The 23,498-nt window shown below is 38.0% G+C and overlaps 5 protein-coding genes across 5 annotated transcripts; 4 read left to right on the top strand and 1 right to left on the bottom strand.

The window, feature by feature from the left end:
- The first annotated feature begins 3,362 nt into the window (after positions 1-3,362).
- LOC106316647 (metal-independent phosphoserine phosphatase) lies at positions 3,363-5,398 on the top strand. Its single transcript, XM_013754526.1, has 5 exons — positions 3,363-3,495; positions 3,871-4,033; positions 4,123-4,233; positions 4,434-4,565; positions 4,691-5,398. The coding sequence occupies exons 1-5, from the start codon at positions 3,482-3,484 to the stop codon at positions 4,979-4,981; spliced, it is 711 nt and encodes a 236-aa protein (XP_013609980.1). The 5' UTR covers positions 3,363-3,481; the 3' UTR covers positions 4,982-5,398.
- Positions 5,399-6,274: 876 nt separating this feature from the next.
- Positions 6,275-14,271, top strand: LOC106317861 (ferredoxin-dependent glutamate synthase 1, chloroplastic/mitochondrial). Its single transcript, XM_013755649.1, has 31 exons — positions 6,275-6,696; positions 6,774-7,086; positions 7,301-7,743; positions 7,824-7,955; positions 8,036-8,134; positions 8,311-8,381; positions 8,559-8,655; positions 8,782-8,874; positions 8,965-9,110; positions 9,195-9,681; positions 9,753-9,910; positions 9,999-10,128; positions 10,211-10,269; positions 10,351-10,456; positions 10,542-10,638; positions 10,715-10,830; positions 10,898-11,095; positions 11,167-11,277; positions 11,352-11,591; positions 11,673-11,771; positions 11,859-11,954; positions 12,042-12,239; positions 12,319-12,393; positions 12,465-12,593; positions 12,670-12,768; positions 12,834-12,976; positions 13,044-13,137; positions 13,232-13,470; positions 13,549-13,627; positions 13,702-13,785; positions 13,889-14,271. The coding sequence occupies exons 1-31, from the start codon at positions 6,427-6,429 to the stop codon at positions 14,048-14,050; spliced, it is 4,863 nt and encodes a 1,620-aa protein (XP_013611103.1). The 5' UTR covers positions 6,275-6,426; the 3' UTR covers positions 14,051-14,271.
- Positions 14,272-15,319: 1,048 nt separating this feature from the next.
- On the top strand, positions 15,320-16,385 carry LOC106317517 (F-box/kelch-repeat protein SKIP6-like). Its single transcript, XM_013755325.1, has one exon. The coding sequence runs from the start codon at positions 15,477-15,479 to the stop codon at positions 16,383-16,385; it is 909 nt and encodes a 302-aa protein (XP_013610779.1). The 5' UTR covers positions 15,320-15,476.
- A 156-nt stretch (positions 16,386-16,541) lies between these two features.
- LOC106313730 (probable sugar phosphate/phosphate translocator At5g04160) lies at positions 16,542-18,577 on the bottom strand. The gene is made up of 4 exons (XM_013751628.1): positions 17,971-18,577; positions 17,472-17,575; positions 17,020-17,248; positions 16,542-16,936 (listed from the first exon to the last, which is right to left on the bottom strand). The coding sequence occupies exons 1-4, from the start codon at positions 18,424-18,426 to the stop codon at positions 16,790-16,792; spliced, it is 936 nt and encodes a 311-aa protein (XP_013607082.1). The 5' UTR covers positions 18,427-18,577; the 3' UTR covers positions 16,542-16,789.
- Positions 18,578-19,511: 934 nt separating this feature from the next.
- LOC106319283 (probable calcium-binding protein CML50) lies at positions 19,512-21,517 on the top strand. Its single transcript, XM_013757568.1, has 5 exons — positions 19,512-20,342; positions 20,655-20,701; positions 20,795-20,970; positions 21,063-21,081; positions 21,202-21,517. The coding sequence occupies exons 1-5, from the start codon at positions 19,595-19,597 to the stop codon at positions 21,304-21,306; spliced, it is 1,095 nt and encodes a 364-aa protein (XP_013613022.1). The 5' UTR covers positions 19,512-19,594; the 3' UTR covers positions 21,307-21,517.
- Positions 21,518-23,498: the final 1,981 nt, after the last annotated feature.

Genomic DNA, 23,498 nt, shown 5'->3' with positions numbered 1-23,498 from the left:
ATGTTATGTCATCTTAAAGATATTAGAAGTCCTCCAGCTATTGTAGGTATGAGAACGTCTAATTATTTGCCTTAGACTCTTATAAGATCGTCATCATATTGTTAATGTGATTAAAAATTATTTCTGGTATTTCTAGTGTGGGTATTAGCTTTCTCTTTGTACTTCATATATGGAGTTTTTTTATTTATTATGATGTAGTATGGGCCTGCTCTGGTCTATAAATAATTGTCAACTAGGCAGACCACTGCTCTTGATTGAAGCAATTTTGAAAGGATAAAACATTAAAATCTTACGCTAGTACAAAATAATATACAGAAATATAAATTAATTTATACAATAATTGATTAGTTTCAATTAAAAAGCTTAACAAATCAATGATTGATTGAGAAAATATAGATTTAAACTAGTGTTAAAAGAAAATTGTCATTTCAACGAGCTAAATAAAATATAAGAAATGTGTTATTTAGTGATTAAGGAGTTGAATATTGATCACACGTTAATTTTTGGTTAACGGGTTTCCGTCGCCAAAAATGAAATTCCTAATCATTGTTTTAGGTGGTAATAATATTCATCAGAATTAGTAACCTGATTTGTAATCAACCCTCGTATAAAAAATAAGTTTGTAAGTTAAAAAAAACATGGGTTAATTTCCAAATTGAATATTATGGCGATCTGTTACAGTTCAACTAATTTTTCATATTGTTTATATATATCATGCTGTCTTCTTGTTATAAGTGTGTGGCTGATTAGGGAATCAAGACATTATTAAGATTAACTAACACATTAAATATGAAAAGAAAATGAGAAAAGTGATACGAATCCGTAAAGATTGGAACCAAACAAGTATACGCAACGCTGGCAATTTGTCATTTTCCACACGTGGTTCGTTACAGACAGTGCCACATTTTGGGGAAATTTGAATTTATTTTATTATGATCCCACCTGACCTCAAATCAATAGTTGCTAGATCGGGAAATTAATTTTTCTTTTATAACGCCGGTCACGGTAATCTAATAGCATCGATTGTTCTTTTGTCGGTAAACTTCAACATGTGTTGTTTGGTAAGTAACCGTTTCTCTAGTCCATTTTTATGGTACGAGCTTCATTATTTCCTCCATGTGGCAAGATACTATAGGACCACCGATCCTCATTGTGAGGAACTGAATCTCATTTATTAGTATTTCTGTGTCGCTACTGCACATGCATGACCTGTTTTTTAACTACCGTTATTGGTTATAGACTTATAGCTAGGTGCCTATGTTATTAGTTTTTTTCTTTTAAAGCTTCACGTTATTTAGTTATTATTACACACATGCCACATGCATATATAAAAGACATGTTAATTTCTTCATGTGCATTTTTATATGACGTCTGCAAAACAGATAAATGAATCTCCACAAGTAGACTACAAGTTGATGGGAGATCGATCCCAAGGTTTTATATATTAAGATTTGTTGAAACTATTTTACAAGCTTACTGGGCCGAGTTAAAATTAAATATGTGTAAATAAAATTTTACGAACCTATTGGACGGGGTAAAAAAATCTAACCTAGAGTCGGATTGGAGTTGTGGATGTCAAGACTTTGTGGGATTAAACAGTTTCTAAAGTCCATTTTTTACCAATCAAGCTTTTCTGAAAAATATTGATTCTAAAGTTCTCAAAACCCTTTCTTATTTCTCTCTTTTCTTTTACACTAATTTTTCTACGGACACTTCTACGTGACTTTGAGAATAGAAAAAAAAATTTATCATAAAAATAACTTTTTATTTACCTAAAAATAACTTTTTCTTTACCCCATAATAACTAAAACACCTTAATGTAAGTTATATTAATTCTATTTTAAAATTATTTTGGTAAATTAATTATTGTTATGTTTTTCTTGTTATTTTGAGATTCATATTAATTTACTTTTGTTTTCATATATGATTTTTCTTTATTATTTGTATAATTTTATATTTGTAATGGAATATTAAAAATAAAATAACAATTTCTATAACTTTGATTATTATTTTTATCTTTTAAAATAATACTTACAGCTTTAACAGCCAAAATCTCTACAGTCAATAGTTTAAAGCGACAGTCTAAAGCGAAAGTCTTTACCAATCGGACCCTTAATGTGATGTAAATGTTGTACTTTATATGGAGAAAGCCCATCACATTTGCAAGTCCATGGGCTGAGTAAAATGATGAAAAAGACTTTTACTAAGTTGATGACTAAGCTAAGTCTATTTGGTGACAAATGGTTTAATCTAAATAAAGTTGGTAACTAATCTAACTTAGTGACCAAGCTATGCAACTTAGTGACAAATGGTAAATGCTAAAACTCACTTGGTGTTTAACCTTGATGACTTAGTGACAAATGTCAAAAGCTTAAACAAACTCAATAACACATGTCAAGTTGCTTTATGACTAAGTTTTGTGAATCTATCCTATAAATAAATATCTTACCTCTCTATTGAGGACACGCGCACTCATACACTTGAGAACTCACAAATTCATACATAAGTTTCTACGTACAAAATTTCCAGCAATACTTCTAGTCTTTCAAAGTAAGTCTTAAGAGTATAGCGTGGTAATTAGTTCGTTGATTCTGTTTTGAGTGAAGCAAAACAGTCTCACGTGGTTTTATCCTGGGACTCAAAATCGTACAGAAACCGTCTCACCTACGGGCGATTTATTGAGTTAAGGAAAGTGATCAAATCACGACTCCACATATTCGTCTATTTTCATATCGGTTTTTAAAACGTTTTCCCACTTTATATTCATAATTTTCTTGCGTCCTACCAAGATTTAAGATATCATTTAACATAATACATTTTGTGAATATTTACAAAACTAAAAGCTATATATCTTAATTACTCAATATTAAATGCTGGATATATAAAAATGTTGGATATAATATTTATCTAAATAGGCTTTGATATAACGATTTGTCAAAATAACTTCACAAGTAAAAAATGTGTTGCTCTTGCCTAATGGTCAGACCTGCTTATGGTTTACTCATCCGGTGGCAAACAAATTGCAAACTTAATAAAAAAACAATCGTTAACATAAATTATAATCATGGAGTAGTCATATTCTAGCTTCTAGGAGATTCCCTAAGTATTTTCCCTTGATCTCGTAAGAGATTCCGATCTGAACAAAATATTGAAATATCGACATCACACGTGGTTACAATACCTATCGATCAAATGATTTCTCTAAAAATCCATATAATTAAGTATTTTAGTAATTAACAAATATGACCAGCATTATCAATCGACGAGCTGCCCGAATTTTAATTATTTAATTATTTTGATCCCTTTAAGTATAATAAAAAAATGACAAACCAAAAACTTGTTTTTCTCTCCTCAGGGGGAAAAAGGTTATTAAAGCAGAGCCCAAATCGACTTATCATAACTACAAACACACATCTTTCTCTCTTCTATATTCTTCTTTGGCTTCGAACTTTCACTTTTCGACCGGCAAAAGACCACTAGCATGGGTCACGAATGGTATATTTTCTATCTTAGTTAATATCGGATAGTTTCAACACTTATTTTTCGTACATACACTAAGTAAAACGTTTATAGCTAGTGCATTTTATTTTGTTATATTATATATATCATGAACGTCTTAAAAACATATCTGATTCAGATTCGCTTGTTAGTCCACTATACCTATTTTCAGCGTTAATATATCGTTATTGTGAAAACAATGTTTAGTTGTATTATTCCAGTGTTCCGATCATTAAGAGCAAACGTCCATAATTACACAGCATATTTTTAGCGCATTGATCATGATTACTTGATGTGAGAGTTTGAATGCATGCAAAATATATCGCATTGTATTTTTGATGTGTGGCTAATAGAGAATTTATAAATATGTAGTATCGATGCATCGAAGGAGTTCAAATTTGGTGAGGATGTCAAAAGTGGAGTGACTGAGATTGTTCTTGTTCGCCATGGAGAAACCACTTGGAATGCTGCTGGAAGAATCCAGGGACAAATAGAGTCAGACCTTAACGAAGTTGGGCTAAAGCAGGCTGTAGCAGTTAAGATCAATTCCTTTCACGTCTTTCTCCTTCGATATTATATTATATTTTATTGACAGCAATTCTCTTTTGTTTAAATAATCATTAGATCGCTGAGAGATTGGGGAAAGAGGAGAGACCCGTAGCTGTGTATTCATCTGACCTAAAGCGAGCCAAAGACACTGCTCTGATGATCGCAGAAGCTTGTTTTTGTCCCGAGGTCTGTAAAATATCTTTATCGATCCTATATAAGAAAAATCATATAACATGAGTTTAAATTAACAATATTAGGAAATTCCTTTTTAAAAGAAATTCAATAGTATTCACATGTTTGTTTTTAAAAACACCAAAAACATTTTTCAGTATTCCAAAATTTTAGGAGTTGTGATTATATGGTGTAATTAAAATATGCTTATACAGGTGACTGAAGTACCTGACTTAAAGGAGAGGCATGTGGGTAGTCTTCAAGGGTTGTACTGGAAAGAAGGAGCAGAGAAAGAACCTGAAGCTTACTCTGCTTTCTTTTCTTCCCAAAATGACCTCGAGATTCCTGTAAGCCTAATTCATATTTGATCTCTCATCATTTTTATATTCATATATATTCATTTGCTTAACTATATCTTACATTAAATGCATGGTCTTATTTCTAACGCATGTCTATTATACAAATTCAATAGGGAGGAGGAGAGAGCTTTGACCAACTTTGCGAGAGATCCATGAATGCTCTTGAGCAAATTGCCAAGAAGCACAAAGGAGAGAGAGTGATAGTGGTGACTCATGGAGGAGTGTTAAGGGCAATTTACTTGATGATCACAAAAGCTTCATCAGCTGGAAAACTACTTAATGCTTCGGTGAATGTTGTTCACTTCCATGAGGAGAAATGGATCATTGATTCTTGGAGCGATGTCTCGCATCTCTCCTCCGTTGGATTTCTGCAACGTGGTTTTGATGGAGACTCCAAGCCCTAGAGAACTATCCTCTTCCCTATTGTTTCTGTCGATCGAGAATGGTCTTCATCTATCCATTCTATAATGTACTTCTTTGATGTTTTCTGATTGTCTCTTTTTTTTCCTTTGCTAAGATGTGTTTCCGATTATGAGATCGATGTCCTTCTGTTTACAAGTTTATATCTTCTTGTAATTTGCAATAATCGATTGATAAAGATCTTTAAATTCCCAAACTTTTAGATAAATAGTCATTACACACACTTTGCTATAGTAGAGAACTCTACTTATTTCATAAACTAACTTTAACTATTATCCTTGTCCATGTCTCTACTTTATATAATAGACTTATTTTACAAGCAAAACGACAACTCGATCTGTAAAAATGACATTTAATGACTTGTACTTTAAAATGGTAGATTTAAACAAGAAGATATATATATATATATTTTTTAAATCAAAACTCCCTGTGATCTTTGATCTTTCCGGCAAGTGTCGTCTCACACCTGTTAAGATTGGTGCTTGTGTTCCCTCCTTTTTGGGTGCTGGTCTCGTGATTTTTGCCAACTGACAATAAGTTGTAGCTCTTATCTTATCAAAAACGAGAGAGGGAGAGAGCTTAGACAACGGGAATGATACAGTAGAGAGATAAGAGAGAAGATGGCTTTTAGAACAACTTTAAGTCGTTTCATATCCCAAAGGCTTATTTAAGAGCTCAAGTCCATTTCAGCCACACACTCATCATCTCAACCCACACCTTGTTACGTGGCTTTTCGTAAATTCACATATATTTAGTATCAAACACCAAAGTTGACCAAAAAAATAAACAGTGTGAATCTATTCCAAAATGATATCGATATGTACATTTTAATTTATAACGTCACGAATATCCATTGAAAAACGTATATATCAAAGTTATTTCTTTTTATTCTATCCATAAATAACAACATTTCAAAACATACATAAATGAATTATATAATCCTTTTTTGGCAACGAATTATATAATCCTATTTTTTGTCACCATCTCTCAACTACCAAAAAAAATTACAGTTATTTTACCCGCGTGTTCATGTCTCAAACCGGTTTAACGACCAAATTTGCCGTATCAAACCGGTTACAGCACTAGAAGAAAATGGCGGTCCCAGATTCCCGACCTTACCACTCAAAAACACTTGTATTTTTCCTTAAATGAAAATTCGATATTGTGCACTTACTACAATCAGTGATATATTATTCCCAAAATACCCTTAGTGATTCTTGTGAAAACGAATAAATACGAAAACAGAGAGAAAAGGAAAGAAAGAAAGAAGAGGCTCCAGTAAGCTCTCATCACTCATCTGTTATCTTCCTCTTCCTCTTACTTCATCCTTTTATTTTTTTCCTCCATTTATCTTATTTATTATATTGGTTTTAATGTTTAAACCCATTTATCTTATTTTCCACACACACGCCTCTCATTCCTCCTTACAATGGCGATGAAATCTCTTTCCCCTGTCCCTAAGCTTCTTCTCTCCACAACACCAAGCTCTGTTCTCTCTTCCGACAAGAACTTCTTCTTCGTCGACTTCGTCGGACTTTACTGCAAGTCCAAGAGAACCAGACGCAGACTTCGTGGAGACTCTTCCTCCTCTACCTCACGCGCCTCTCCTCTCTCTCGTCTCTCCTCTGTTCGTGCCGTCATCGACTTAGAACGCGTCCATGACAAAGATCTCGCTTCTCCTTCCTACTTAAAACCTCAGGTACGTTCCTTCACTGAGATCTAGATGATGATGATACGTTTCTTTGAGAATCTAAGTTTCTTGTTGTTATGTTTTAGGTTGCTAACTTGGAAGATATATTGTCTGAGAGAGGAGCTTGTGGTGTCGGGTTTATAGCAAACTTAGATAACATTCCTTCACATGGAGTCGTCAAGGATGCTCTTATTGCTCTCGGGTGTATGGAACATCGTGGAGGGTGTGGAGCTGACAATGATTCTGGTGATGGCTCTGGTCTTATGTCTTCCATCCCTTGGGACTTCTTTAACGTGTGGGCCAAGGAACAGGGACTTGCTCCTTTTGATAAGTTGCATACTGGTGTTGGAATGATCTTTCTTCCACAAGAAGATACCTTCCTGCAAGAAGCCAAACAAGGTGAATCCTATACCTCTAATCAATGTTCAAGAAATCGCTAGGCGGTGGTTAGTTGCCTTATAGAAGATTATTGTTTAGGTGGATGCTACACCAATCTTTTGAACGAGATTAAAAAAATCATTTTGTTCAGACCACAATTTAACGATTTTTATAACATTATTATTTTATAGTAGATGGAGACAATATGTTACTGAAGTATTTTATTTTTTTGTAGTTATTGAAAATATATTTGCGAAAGAAGGCTTAGAGGTTCTTGGGTGGAGAGATGTTCCTGTGAATGCTCCCATAGTTGGTAAGAACGCTAGAGAGACAATGCCTAACATACAGCAAGTGTTTGTGAAGATAGCAAAGGATGATAGTACTGATGACATTGAAAGGGAGCTTTACATCTGTCGGAAGTTGATTGAAAGAGCAGTGGCTGCTGAGACTTGGGGAACTGAACTCTATTTCTGTTCACTGTCCAATCAAACTATAGTGTACAAGGGCATGCTTAGATCTGAAGCTCTTGGACTGTTTTATCTAGACCTTCAGAATGAGCTCTACACGTCTCCCTTTGCTATTTATCATAGAAGGTACAGCACAAACACTAGTCCCAGGTGGCCTCTTGCTCAGCCTATGAGGTTTCTTGGACATAACGGGGAGATCAATACCATACAGGTTAGAATAATTTCTAGACATTTTTCAACTTTACAACGAAGTGTCTTAGTTGAAGGAGATTCTTTGTTTGAATCTTGCAGGGGAACTTAAACTGGATGCAGTCTAGAGAAGCTTCATTGAAGTCTTCTGTTTGGAATGGCCGTGAAAATGAGATTCGTCCATTTGGTAATCCCAGAGGCTCAGACTCTGCCAACCTTGATAGTGCTGCAGAAGTAAGTGGTGTTGCCTTCTTCTGTATAGTGTATTTTTGATGTTAAAGTATCCTCTAACTTGTTATGAACATCATATTCAGATATTAATAAGAAGTGGCAGAACAGCAGAGGAAGCTCTAATGATTCTTGTCCCTGAGGCATACAAAAACCATCCAACTTTATCTATCAAATATCCTGAGGTAATTTTAATTTTGTACACTTGTTAAATATGCAACACCTTTGTCACCTTTTCTCGCATCATGTAGTAATATCTCTGTTGTTTTGTTAGTAGTACATTTGATTTATATCCCTGCATGGCAAGCTGTTTTATTATCTCTTCATGAGATTGAAGTATTTTTTTTTTTTGGCACTGCAGGTTTTAGACTTTTATGACTACTACAAAGGACAAATGGAGGCTTGGGATGGTCCTGCATTACTTTTGTTCAGGTAAATATTTTGAAAAAAGTCATCTAGTCATGTTATACCATAAGGTTGAGTCACTGCATTGTTGTTGTTTGCCTGTTTGGGTATGAGCTCAGGCCTCTACTCCTTGGAGTTTCTCCATTATTTTTTCGGCTTCTCCTCAGGTTTATCTGACACTTGCTACTTGAATTCTTCACTTAGTGATGGAAAAACAGTTGGGGCTTGTCTTGACCGCAACGGGCTTCGTCCTGCTCGTTATTGGAGGACTAGTGACAATTTCGTCTATGTTGCATCTGAGGTATTTCATATGTCCATTAACCTATACAAGTAAAAATGCACTTTATGGTGACTACAACCTTGTTTTTTCCTAAGTTATTGACTTATTTACTTACTGAGAAACTTATCTTATGACTCTCATGTTTAGGTCGGAGTAGTACCAGTTGATGAGGCGAAAGTCACCATGAAAGGGCGTCTAGGACCTGGAATGATGATTGCTGCTGACCTAGTGAATGGCCAGGTTGGTACATGGCCAATACAAATCCTCCTTACTCTTTTTGAACATATTCTTACAGTTTCTTTAGCTGACATAAACCCCACCAAATTACAGGTATATGAGAACACAGAGGTCAAGAAGCGAGTATCTTCACTGAATCCATACGGAAAGTGGATCAAAGAAAACCTCCGGTTCTTGAAGCCTGTCAATTTCAAATCCTCAACTGTCATGGAAAATGAAGAAATCTTAAGAACCCAACAGTAAGAAAAAACTCATGAAACTTTCATCTTTTTGTTTCTTTTACCATTCAGAAGCTAGTCCTTATACAAATCACATCTTACCAGGGCATTTGGTTACTCAAGTGAGGATGTGCAAATGGTCATTGAGTCTATGGCCTCCCAAGGAAAGGAACCAACCTTCTGCATGGGTGATGATATTCCACTGGCAGGACTGTCTCAAAGGCCACACATGCTTTACGATTACTTCAAGCAAAGATTTGCTCAGGTTACAAACCCTGCCATTGATCCCCTTAGGGAAGGCTTGGTTATGTCTCTTGAAGTAAACATCGGCAAACGTGGGAACATACTGGAGCTTGGGCCTGAGAACGCCTCCCAGGTCATTCTTTCAAACCCTGTGTTGAACGAAGGAGGGATTGAAGAGTTGATGAAGGATACATACTTGAAACCCAAGGTTCTGTCCACGTTTTTCGATATAAGAAAAGGTGTTGAAGGCTCCTTGCAAAAGGCTCTTTATTATCTTTGTGAAGCAGCTGATGATGCTGTCCGGAGTGGCTCTCAGCTGCTTATACTTTCAGACCGAACCGATAGCCTGGTAAATTGTAATACACTTTCTTCACTTATGATGTTACACTTTCTGCTAATAATCAATCTTGGCTCTTTCAGGAACCGACCCGGCCTGCAATTCCTATAATGTTAGCCGTTGGAGCTGTTCATCAACATCTTATTCAGAATGGCTTGAGGATGTCAGCTTCCATTGTTGCTGATACGGCTCAGTGCTTCAGCACACATCAGTTTGCTTGTTTGATTGGATATGGTGCAAGGTTAGTCTCTTTGGTCTTATTCTGAATATTTCTAAATATGTCTTTGTTTCTTTGTCTAAGACTATGCTTTGTGAAATTTTTCCCACAGTGCTGTATGCCCATACTTGGCACTGGAGACATGTAGACAATGGCGTTTAAGTAACAAAACTGTGGCCTTAATGCGTAACGGTAAAATTCCCACTGTAACCATTGAACAAGCTCAGAAGAATTATACCAAGGTGAGTATTTCAGTACACATCTTGTAGTTGTTTTAACGTTATATAATGGATTCTGATTTTTTCACAATGGTTTAATTTGCAGGCGGTTAATGCAGGGCTTCTTAAAATCTTGTCCAAGATGGGCATCTCATTGCTTTCAAGGTTCCATTTAATATTTTATTACCTGTGACTTATGTTATGTTCATTTTCTACAACTTCTGACTAAACATTTTTCTTTTACAGTTATTGTGGTGCTCAGATTTTTGAGATATATGGTTTGGGGCAGGATGTTGTTGATCTTGCATTCACTGGTAGTGTGTCTAAAATCAGTGGACTCACCTTTGATGAGGTGAGGAATACATCACAGTGACTTTTTTAATTACTTTACTGATCAAATCAACATTGCTTCAAAGAAAATGCTAATCTGCTTGCAGTTGGCAAGGGAGACACTGTCTTTCTGGGTGAAGGCCTTTTCTGAGGATACAACTAAGAGACTAGAAAACTTCGGGTTCATTCAATTTAGACCTGGAGGTAATATGCTGTATGGATACAACTTGTAGTATGTTCTATGCATTTTCATTTGCACAACTCTTGTTGTTCTTTTTAGGTGAGTATCATTCAAACAACCCGGAGATGTCAAAGTTGCTCCACAAGGCCGTCCGTGAAAAGAGTGAAACTGCATATGCTGTCTATCAACAGCATCTCGCTAACCGACCTGTTAATGTGAGTACTATATAGTTAAGTCTTTATAAAGCTTGATGAAGTTCACTTACCTTACTTTCTCTTATAGGTCCTACGTGATCTACTTGAGTTCAAGAGTGACCGTGCACCCATCCCAGTGGGGAAAGTAGAGCCTGCTGTCTCTATAGTTCAGAGATTCTGTACTGGTGGAATGTCACTTGGTGCTATCTCAAGAGAAACTCATGAAGCTATTGCTATTGCCATGAATAGGATTGGTGGCAAATCAAACTCTGGAGAAGGTGGAGAGGTAAGTATATATTCAAATGGCACATCTTTTCTAGTAAAAAAAATCAAAATCTAATTTGTATCTCTTTGTAGGATCCTATCCGTTGGAAGCCGCTTACGGATGTGGTTGATGGATACTCACCAACACTACCACATCTCAAAGGTCTTCAAAATGGGGACATTGCAACAAGTGCTATCAAGCAGGTCATATTCTCATCTTCTACTTCAAAGAACTCTACTTATAAAACCTTCATCTAATGCATTTTGTATTGTCTCAGGTTGCTTCAGGGCGTTTTGGAGTCACACCAACGTTCTTGGTGAATGCAGATCAGCTGGAGATCAAAGTTGCACAAGGTGCTAAGCCTGGGGAAGGTGGTCAGCTTCCTGGAAAGAAAGTCAGTGCTTATATAGCAAGGCTAAGAAGCTCTAAGCCTGGTGTTCCTCTTATATCTCCACCTCCTCACCATGACATTTACTCCATAGAGGATCTCGCTCAGCTGATCTTTGATCTGCATCAGGTGATCAATATTTTTTTAAAGAATTTAATAAACAGTTGAGACAAACAATCCATATAATGTAATTTCCACCTGAACAAACAGATCAATCCAAATGCAAAAGTATCAGTCAAGCTGGTAGCAGAAGCTGGAATTGGAACAGTTGCTTCTGGTGTTGCAAAGGGTAACGCTGATATTATCCAGGTATCAACTTGAATATCAAGTAGAACTGCCTCTTCTTGATCTCATGTTGCAAAGAAGTTTCATTGTTCCTTTTGATATGATCCTCAGATATCAGGGCATGATGGTGGAACTGGTGCTAGTCCAATAAGCTCCATTAAACACGCTGGTGGTCCATGGGAGCTTGGACTAACTGAAACTAACCAAGTAAACCTTTTGTTGACCATGTGAATACACACCAATTCCTTTTGGAGGCTTAGATAAAAACTCATTTCTTCTACTTCTCTTTTGCAGACTCTTATTGAGAATGGGCTTAGGGAGAGAGTCATTTTAAGAGTAGATGGAGGCTTAAAGAGTGGTGTTGATGTACTAATGGCTGCAGCAATGGGTGCTGATGAATACGGATTTGGTTCTTTGGCAATGATTGCTACTGGCTGTGTCATGGCTCGTATTTGCCACACTAACAACTGCCCAGTAGGTGTTGCAAGTCAGGTAAAGATCGCCTAAAACTTTCCTTGGCTTCTTATTCATCTTCTCATGAGTTTCACTGACGCTTTCTGAATGGTCACAGAGAGAAGAACTGCGTGCAAGATTCCCCGGTGTGCCTGGTGATCTAGTCAACTACTTCTTATACGTAGCAGAAGAGGTTAGTCATCTCAATCACTAAAACTTCTCCCGTCACTAATCTCATCTAAAAGGAGAATCTCTTCTCGGCAGGTGAGAGGCATCTTGGCTCAGTTAGGATACAGCAAGTTAGATGACATCATTGGACGAACCGAGTTACTGAAACCACGAGACATTTCGCTAGTGAAAACTCAGCATCTCGACCTGAGCTACCTTCTCTCGGTATCAACTAGACTCTACCTCTAGCTAAACTCAACAAGCTTGCTATAACTTTTCTAATTTTCTTCACTCTTTTCAGTCTGTTGGAGTACCTTCAATGAGCAGTACTGAGATCAGAAAGCAGGAGGTTCACACAAATGGACCTGTTCTCGATGATGATATTCTTGAAGATCCATTGGTAATAGGACTCTTTCAATTTATCACTATGTTCTAGTTGCTAACAGTTTTTTAATCTCTCTCCAGGTGAAAGATGCTATAGAGAACGAAAAAGTGGTTGATAAAACCGTAAAGATATGCAACATAGACCGTGCTGCTTGTGGTCGCGTTGCTGGTGTCATCGCAAAGAAGTATGGAGACACTGGTTTTGCTGGACAAGTGAACCTAACGTGAGAAACAAGATAACTAAAACTTTCTGTATAAACCTACATGTCTAAACTCTTGTCTTGTCTGCAGCTTCCTTGGGAGTGCGGGACAGTCCTTTGGATGCTTCTTGATTCCCGGTATGAACATCAGACTCGTAGGAGAGGCTAATGACTACGTAGGAAAGGTAAAACTAGCATTTATATCGATCAAATATCAGTGTCTTGCATCACAAGTTAGCAAATCGGCTAAGTGTTTTTTGGTTCTTTTTTTTTTTAAAGGGAATGGCTGGTGGGGAGATAGTAGTAACTCCTGTGGATAAAATTGGGTTTGTGCCGGAGGAAGCAACCATAGTTGGGAACACTTGCTTGTACGGTGCAACGGGCGGTCAGATATTCGCTAGAGGCAAAGCTGGGGAGAGGTTTGCGGTTAGAAACTCACTCGCTGAGGCAGTGGTTGAAGGCACTGGAGACCATTGCTGTGAGTACATGACTGGTGGCTGTGTCGTCGTGCTTGGAAAGTGAGTAAATAACTCAAAACTGGTCGATGAGTTTGCAGATAAACTTTGTAAACTGACATTGTTTTCACATTGAAACAGGGTGGGAAGAAATGTAGCTGCAGGTATGACAGGAGGGTTAGCTTACCTTCTTGATGAAGACGACACTCTTCTTCCAAAGGTTTCTTTCTTTGTATCCATTTCTTGTTTACATTCTTTCTTTGGACATTTTGTCTGAACAAACTAATGTTACAGATTAACCGAGAGATAGTGAAGATCCAGAGAGTAACTGCACCTGCAGGGGAGTTGCAGCTGAAGAGCTTAATCGAAGCCCATGTGGTAAGTCCTTAGACCAGCTTCAAGAAGAGTGACTTCGTCTTTGATGGCTTCATTCATATATAAATAAACCTCACTCTTTTGTTTTTTTTTTTTGGTAAAAAAGGAAAAAACTGGAAGCAGCAAAGGAGAGACGATCCTGAAGGAATGGGAAAAGTATCTACCTCTCTTCTGGCAGCTGGTTCCACCGAGCGAGGAAGACACTCCTGAAGCTTCTGCTGCTTATGTAAGAACAGCCACCGGTGAAGTCACATTCCAATCGGCATAGAGGAGAGGTCATCATCAAACACCATTCAAACATGTTGCAGTTGGAAACAGAAGGATTGATACATCAATGGTGTCATTCATAGATCATCAATGTGTGGAGACAATATTCTTAATTGTCCTGTGATCTTTAACAGTACCATCATGATTGCTATAGATGTACAGTTTATTCAGTTAAATAAATGAATTCAACTGCCATGAAAAATTCCATAAATTTGCATATTATATTATCTTCATTAAATAAAAGTTTGTAGTATTTTAATTCACAACCAAACTGGCAGCTCAGACCATCCATAGACACAGAGAGGGCGTTTCTGGAGGAAAATATATCATTGATGTATCTCACCATAGAATCTAACATAGTCTGGTACATATTACATATGTAATATAATTCTATATAGTGCGTATATTAATAAGAATAGTTTCAGAAAGTCAATAACTAATGAGTCTTGATGAAGAACCAAACATAAGCAACCAACCCCCCTTCTCCAGGAACGGTTATAGAGTACCCGCCAATTCCCATGACCGGATTTTAAAAATCAAGATCGAGACAATCACCACTGCAACTGGTTCTTTAGCATTCCCAAATGTATGAATTGAGAAATTTCAGAAATTAGAGTAAACGGATTAAAGGAAATAATATAGAGAATGTGATTTTTTACACAATATAAACTGACAAAACAAAAAGAAAGGACATTAAGATCCTAATTAATATTGGAAAAATAAATATATACTATCATTTCCGAAATGATTTTCCGCATTCCTTATATATATTATATATAATTTATGTATTCTTTTTAATATTTATATTATGAAGAAAAAATTTGTATGTAAAAGCGTTTATAACTTAATTTTATTGCTAAATATTTTTAATGTATGAAAAATAATTTATTTTAATGGTATTTAAATTGATAATGTATATATTTGTAAAATTATTATGATCTAGGGCCGGTTTATTAGGAGGGACAAGCGGTGTGACCGTCCCGTACCCAAACATGTGTTCCCCGTATAATAATAATAATAATTAAGGAGCCCAATTTTTTATAAATTTATATTTTTATATATAATATATATAATTATAAATATAATAAATAAAATTGAAAAGGACCTCAAATTATTTGATATGTATATAGTTTTATTTTTATTATAAAATATACAAAATATTATTGACTAAATCTTAAAAATATTTTAAACATATAAATTTTGTGTTTTTGTCCAAGGTCCCTATGAGTGTTGAGCAGGCCCTGTAGCCACCACCTGTCAAGAAGATGAAAGTGTCTCCGTCGTCTGGGTTATGCTCGCTGCCAGATGACGTGGCAGTTACTTGCCTGGCTCAGATCTCGAGATTTGACCTAGCGGCCTTAGCTACCGCCTCAAAGAGCCACCGCGCTCTCGTATCTTCCCCTGAGCTCTCGGAACTGAGACGGCGGATGGGTTGCATCGAGACGTGTCTCTACGTATGCATGCGCATCTCTGGTGGTAACCCACGTTGGTTCGTCCTCAACCCTCAGCATCGCCGCCTGAACCCTATCCCTTCTAACCCTAATCAGGCTCCGGAGTCATCCTCTTTCGTGGCGGTGGACGGAGGCATCTATGTCTTGGGCGGACTCATAAACTGCCGTCTCAGTAGTGATGTCTGGTTCCTCGACTGTTTCTCTCACACGTGGAACCGTGTCCCGTCGATGAGGAGGCCTCGTGTTTATGCATCCGCGAACCTCGTTGACGGGAAGATATACGTTTGTGGTGGGTGTAGAGAGGAAGCTGATTCCACAAACTGGGCAGAGGTTTTCGATCTAAAGACTCAAACTTGGGGTACCTGGTTTCTCCCCAAGATAAAAAGCAGGATCTGGCATAGTGTGGTGATCGAGGAGGAGAAGAAGGTTTACGGGGTTGACGTGGAGGGTGATAGCTTCCACTTGTTGCCAAGTAAGCGTATGTTTCTTTGGAGACCAGACCTAAGAAGAGACTTTTTTTCACGAAACAAGGACGATTGGTGTGCTATAGGGAAGCTTTTATTCTGTCGTGCTCCTTTCGGGACGATACTGTGGTGTGATCCTAATGAGTTGCGTTGGAAGCAAGTCAAGGGTTTGGAAGAGCATTGTGATAATATTGATATATGCAGACTCTGCACCAACTCTGCTGGTAACATTGTCATCTTCTGGATCAGCTCTCTTGTTCGTCAGACTTGGCTTTGTTCTGCCGAGATTTCCTTAAGGAGGAAAGGAGGCGAGATTTGGGGTAAGGTCGAATGGTCCGATACTGTCTTCAAACTTGATGATATTCTCTCATCTGGTTTTAAAGTCTTATACTCTGCTTCTGTTCTTGTTTCTCCTAAATGAATCAGTTGTTTTCATTATCGTTGGTCTCTTATTGAACTCAGTTATATTGGCTTTAATTGGTGTTTTTTTCCTTCTTAAAGCTGGTTTGTATTATTAAAAGAACAACCACTGGTAACTTGAGTTCTTTTGCAAAATAATGTACGGTGAGCTAATAGATTAAACAACGAATATGGCAGCCCATCATAGACAGAGGGGGGTTGTGTTGAGATGAACAACAATGGCTTCTCATCATAGAATCTAACATAGTCTGATACATATAATTCTATATAGCGCGTATATTAATAAGAATAGTTACAAAAAAAAATCACTAATTAATGAGTCTTGATAAAAAAAAAAAAAAAAAAAAACAGATGAAGAACCAAACATAGGGAGTGTGAAGCGCTATGTTGCTGGAACTGAATAGTTCATCTGAATCTGCGTTTTGTCTCTCCGTAAGCAACCACCCCAAGAACCGTTATGGAGTACCCGCCAATTCCCATAACCGTAACCGGGTTTTGAAAGATCAAGATCGATATCACCACTGCAACTGCTCCTTTAGCATTTCCAAGAACCTGCATTAGTTGTGAAAACACAAATCAACATTAATATCTCTCGGGTGAGAACAAGATGATAAGATGCGATTAGGCTTAGGTACCTGGAGAGTGAGGGCGCTTGTGTGTTTTGTAACTAGAAAATTCAACAGATTGGCTGAATAAGCCATTACAGAGTTAACCAGGAGAAGTATCCACATGTACTGATGCTGCTTTGCAAGCGTCAAGGTCAGGCTGATCACGTCTGGTTCCATAACTAGCGTCACTGGAAGAAGAGCAACAACAGCTATAGGGGACATGTACAGCATCAAATTCATCGAGTTCAATTTTTCCCTGCGTGTGAAAAAGAAAATGCAGAGATAATTATAGATATAAATGCGCTATCAATTGTTGATAACAGATTTAATTATATGAATTAAAGAACTTAAACATGATACACAACATCCTACCTAATTAATCATTTATGAGAGATCTCTTGATTAGGTAACAAAAGTTTCCTGATTAGATAATTTAACTACTTTCCGAATGTAAAAATTCAACAGGATAATTATTTTACCCTTCTGAAGAAAGTAAGATGCCTTGAAGAACAGATTTAAAGGCTCTTGCCGCCGTAGCACTAATGCACATAATGAAACCGAACCAGTGAAACCCTGGCTCACCCTGCATAAGTAAAACGCTGCTTAGATAAATGATCAGACAACAACAACAACAAAAAAAAAAACACTAGGAACCCGAGATCAAAGATCAGACAACAAAAAGAAAAACAAATCCAAAAACCAAAACAAGGATATAATATATAACCACTTTGGCATCTCAAAATGATGATGTTATACCAAATTCTACACCTGACTAAACCATAAAAGGCTGAAGCTTTTTAAGGTAAACACAAGACTCATGTTTTCAAGATCCCATTTCAAAGTTTTAGCCTTTCACAGAACATATACAATCTCTTTAAAGCTATCATCTTTATACGGATCAAGTCATCTGAATCCTAAACAATGGCAATATTACTATTATTAACAGAATCAAAAACCGAGGAAGGATAAAAGCTTTACCCCACTAGCAATGACAACGCCCGCAACGACAGGAACAAGAGCACCATAGGTAACCCAAGCCTCCCTCTTAAGGGTCATGAGATACGCGAAGAGCGCGGTGAAAAACGGCGTCGTAGCACCGACGGCTTGATTGAAAGAAACAGGGAGGTAACGGAGCGAGATGTTGCCGCCGACGACGGAGGCGCAGAAGACGACGCTGAGAGTGGCGACCTTGAGGAACTGGGAGCGAGATTTGAGGTGCTGGAGAGGGACGAGCTTGAGGAAGACGATGGAGATGTAGCTGAGGATGGCGCAGGCGGACATGTGGCACATCGTGAGGAAGATGGGGAACTTGAATCCGTAGTTGGAGAGGAGGAACTTGTTGAGGAGGAGGACGCCGATGTTGGAGGAGTACCATGAGATGATGAGGGTCGATATGAAGAGGGTCTGCTTCTTTGATGAGGAGGAAGACGACATTGTTAATGTTGTGTTCTTCTTCTTCTTCTTCTTCTTCTTCCTCGGCGAGATCGAGATCCGTTGAGAGAAAGAAAGAGAGAGAGAGAGAGAAACAAGATAAATCAGGTCCTCACTTGGAGCATGGAACGGCAAGGACAAAAGCCTTTAGTTTTTGTCTTTCTTTTATCTTTTTGTCGCAACTTTAAATTATTTCTGCTGAATATGTAAATTGCTTTTTTCATTTATGTAACGTAGTAATCAATCATATTGTATATTTTTCGTTTTAATATTATTAGACTTGCGTATACTGCACAGAATAATATTTATCAATGTTCAAAAAATGACGGTAATCACATGCTTCTTCGTAGAAAACTAAATATTATACAGATTATTTAGGATCTAAGCGAAGTCTAGAAATTAACAAATTATTAACTTATTTATAAATATTTTATATTTCTATTAGATATTATAATTTTGATTTAATCATAAAATTATATTGATGAATTATATAAATTATTTATAAAAAATAATTAAAATATATAATTTCTAGATTTGTATTAATATTATTATTTAATTTGTATTAAATTGTATTTAGACTATAATGGATTTGCCGCCTATGCATTTTTACTTCAAAAATTAATTTTTAAAATATTAATATTTATTTTATTTTATTTTTTTGAACGACGAAATATTAATATTTATCTATTCCAAGTCAAAAATCGACCAGACAAATTTTAGTTTTGGTTTAGTTTAGATTGAATTGGTTAGACAATTTTTTGCTCGAATTGATTTTGATTTGGTGATTTTATATCAATTTAAATTGATGGCTATAGACATATAGTACTTAAGATCTTAGTTCAATGTATGATTTGTCGAAGAAGATCAAATCAGTTTATCTAAAAATTATTCGAAATAGATTAACAGAAAAACAAACGAACTTGTAATATCATTACCAAATTAGATTGATTCTAGTTTCTAAACCGAACTCTTTAATAAACCTCTAATCTGATTGTCGGTCAGATCCGATCCCAATGGCATAACTTGTAAATACTTGGGAACAAGAGACGAAATGACAAGAGTTGTCCTCATCTGTTTGACAAAGCTAAAGAAGGTCAAACCTCTTCTTCTTCGATCTCTTTTAATCAATCAAAAAAAAAAGTTCGGTTTCTTTCTCAAACCCTTTCCAGCGATGTCAGGTTACCCTCCGACGAGCCAAGGCTACGGTTACGGCTACGGCGGTGGGAATCAACCTCCCCCTCCTCAGCCACCTTACTCCTCCACCGGAAACAATCCTCCGACGAGCCAAGGTCACGGTTACAGCTACGGCGGCGGAAACAATCCTCCGTACGGATCATCATCTCCTTACGCTGTCCCCTACGGCGCGTCGAAGCCCCAATCCTCGTCTGCTCCTTCTGCTCCACCGTACGCTCCTTCTCCTCCTCCTCCAGGGGACTTCAACCCGCCGAATGAGAAGCCTTTCGGCGGCGGCTACGGAGCTTCGCCGCCGTCTGGACCTTACGGTGCTGCTCCTCCCCGTCCGGGAGGATACGGAGCTGCTCCGCCGCATTCCGAATACGGCGGTTACGGCGCTGCGCCGCGTCCTTACGGCGGATACGGAGCTGCTGCTCCGCCGTCGGGGGTTCCTGAATACGGCGGTTACGGTGGTGCTCCGCCTCGTCCAGGAGGATACGGAGGCTATCCTTCTCCTCAGGGGTCTTCTTACGGAAGCCCCTTCGCTTCTCTGGTTCCGTCGGGTTTTGCTCCGGGGACGGATCCGAACATAGTGGCTTGCTTCCAGGCTGCGGATCAGGACGGAAGTGGGTTCATCGATGACAAGGAGCTTCAAGGGGCTTTATCGTCTTACCAGCAGAGGTTCAGCATGAGAACTGTTCATCTTCTTATGTATCTGTTCACCAACACCAACGCCATGAAGATAGGTAACGTTTCTCTAATTATCCATCTCTATGATATGTTATTATTCAGTGTTCTGTTCATTTCATCTTATGTGTGTGTGTGTTTTTTTTTTTGAAATAATTCATCTTATGTGTTTTAGGTTCGGCAATAATCGAATTTCTATTCTTACTAATTGGATGATTTCGTTAAACTACGTGCAAGAGAGTTTTTTTTTGGTTTTTCATTATTATAGTTCTAGTTGAGATCATATAAATAATCAATCAAGTTGCATTCTTGCTAGGCTGGTTTTGAATTGGTGTTCTGTAATGACGTATGGCAATCTCTGTGTGTTATAGGACCTAAGGAGTTTACTGCACTTTTCTACAGTCTTCAGAACTGGAGGGTAAGTTTTGAGTTTTTTTTTTATCGTTTTATTATGATTTAGTAGGATAGGAAGATTGGTTTGTGAAGTTGACACACATGTGATTTGGTTCAGTCCATCTTTGAGAGGTCTGATAAGGACAGGAGCGGGAGAATAGATGTGAGTGAGCTGAGAGATGCGCTTTTGAGCCTCGGGTTTTCAGTTTCTCCTGTTATTTTGGATCTTCTTGTTTCCAAATTCGACAAAAGCGGTGGCAAGAACAGGGCCATTGAATATGACAATTTCATTGAGTACGTTCTTCGTTGCATACCCTCTCTTCTTTTAGCCTTGATTGATTTGATTTGTTGCTAGCTATTCATTCTGCTTTGTGTTTATGATGCAGGTGCTGTCTCACTGTTAAGGTATACCTATCATTTACTTTGTTCCTCATAGATTAGTTGTTCTTTGATTTGTCTTCCTGATCATCAACTGCAGATTCTTTATGACTTGTTTTGATTTATTTTGATGATGAAAATTTGCAGGGATTAACAGAGAAGTTCAAGGAGAAGGACACAGGATACTCAGGCTCTGCTACTTTCACTTACGAATCCTTCATGCTCACTGTCCTCCCCTTCCTCATCGCATAACGGATGAACCCCTTTACACATTTTCACATCTTCTTATGTTGTTGTTGTATGTTTGTCGCTGGTGTGGATGCTTTTGTTACAAGTTACTTTTCCGGTTTGGTTGGATTCCAGAGTTCAAAACAAGTGTAAAAACAAAATAAAAAAATCAATCAACTCATTGTTATGATTGTGTATTATTACATTTTGGTGTATAAAAGTTTCAAACAACTCATGTTATGGCTGAGTATTACATCTTGTTTGTTGTTAATACATAATAACTACATATACTGTATATATTAACAGCTGGGAAGATGACTATGTTACAAAGCGCCCTAACGCCCATTCCCTCTCACGCGATGACTTGTTTCAAGCTGCCCAAATCCCTGACGAAGAAAATCCAGTCGGCATTGACAAGATTCTGGAGGGACAGTAGTGACGGAGTTCGTAAAATCGCTTGGGTCTCATGGGATTCCATGGTGAAACCAAAAGGAAAAGGAGGATTTGGATTCCGAGATTTTGAATGTTTTAATGATGCGTTTTTGGCAAAACTAGGATGGAGAATTTTAAATCAGCCCGAGGGACTCATGAGCAGAGTGCTGAAAGGCAAGTCTTGCTGCGATGAGGGCTTTCTCACTGTCACATGTCGGGCTACCGCATCGCATGGATGGAGAAGTGTGTTGATAGGCAGAGATTTAATCGTAAGGAATGCTGGATGGGCCATTGGAAACGGAGAGTCAGTAAAGGTATGGAGCGACCCATGGCTGAGCTTAACCTCTCAAGAGAGACCGATAGGACCTGTGGCTGAAGCGCTCCAAGATACCAAAGTTGCAGAGCTCATTGACCACAACACAGGAGAATGGGATAGAGAAAAGATCCAACTGATAGCTCCCTTCGTGGAAGAGAAGATACTCCTCATCAAACCAAGCAAGTCTGGGGCTCCGGATAAACTTATATGGCTTCGTACTCTCACTGGGGAGTATACTACAAAATCAGGATACCAAACGGGACTCGAAGACAATCATATAATACCGGCACCCCCTGCGCTGCCTGCTGATTTTGATTGGCAAAGAGGGGTTTGGAACCTACATACAGCTCCGAAAGTCAAACTTTTCCTTTGGAAAGTGATGAACCGAGCTATACCAGTTGGAGAACAACTTCTCCACCGCAACATTGATGTTGACCCCAAGTGTATTAGATGCGGAAAGACTGAATCTATCAATCATTTCCTACTCCACTGCACCTTCGCTAAAAAGGCATGGGAACTAGCCCCTTTCAAACACAGCTTTGATTCGAGTGGATTAATAGATTTAGCAAATGGCTGGCCGCTGCTATGCACGCTGGATACTCTCCCCCCCCCACGGGACTAGTCCTCGGCCGTTTGGCCCCCTGGATCTTATGGACTCTTTGGAACGCGAGGAACACACTGATTTTTAACAAAAAACAGAGCACCCCAGAAGAAACATTAACTAAAGCGATAACAACTGCAAAGGAATGGACCAATGCACAGTGCAAGGCATCTCAATCATCACGAGCCTCCCTCTCCCCCCTGTTGACCATAACAACGGACACTGCCTCTGTGCAATCGGATGGCGCTTGGAATGGAGCTACACAGACAGCAGGACTTGGTCACCTGATAACCTTCCAGCAAGAACAATGGCCCCAAGCTTCAACAGCGCCTTTCGTGGCCTCACCTCTCGTCGCAGAAGTCCTAGCACTAAGAGCAGCGATTAACAACTGCAAGGAACTGGGAATCCAGAAGATCCAGTGCGAGTCAGACTCCTCTCAACTTATTAAAGCAATCAACGATGGGAATGCTGTAGCAGAGATTTATGGGATTGTTGCAGACATTATTATTCTATCTATGTCTTTTGTGAGTATTTCCTTTGTTTGGATCCCCCGGGAAAAAAACAAGGTTGCTGATAGTTTAGCTAAGCAAGCTCTTTATGAGCTCTCGTTTGTATTGAACCCAACAGGGTTTTGAAGTTTTTTAGTTTAATGAAGTTTGTGTTACAAAAAAAAATATTGTATATATTAAAAATGTTAATCAAAAATATAATTACATGTTGTAAAATATAATTAGTAATGGAGCCAATCCAAAAACATCAAATTAATTTATCCGAAGCCTTCATGCTCACTGACCTCCCTTTCCTCATCGCATAAAGTTTCTTATAACAGATGTACCCCTTTGCAAATTTTCAGATTTTGTTATGTTG

This window comes from Brassica oleracea, chromosome C9 (genome assembly GCF_000695525.1).
Source record: "Brassica oleracea var. oleracea cultivar TO1000 chromosome C9, BOL, whole genome shotgun sequence".
Lineage (NCBI taxonomy): Eukaryota > Viridiplantae > Streptophyta > Magnoliopsida > Brassicales > Brassicaceae > Brassica > Brassica oleracea.
Note: the sequence above shows the minus strand (reverse complement) of the source record. Positions and strands in the feature narration are given on the sequence as shown.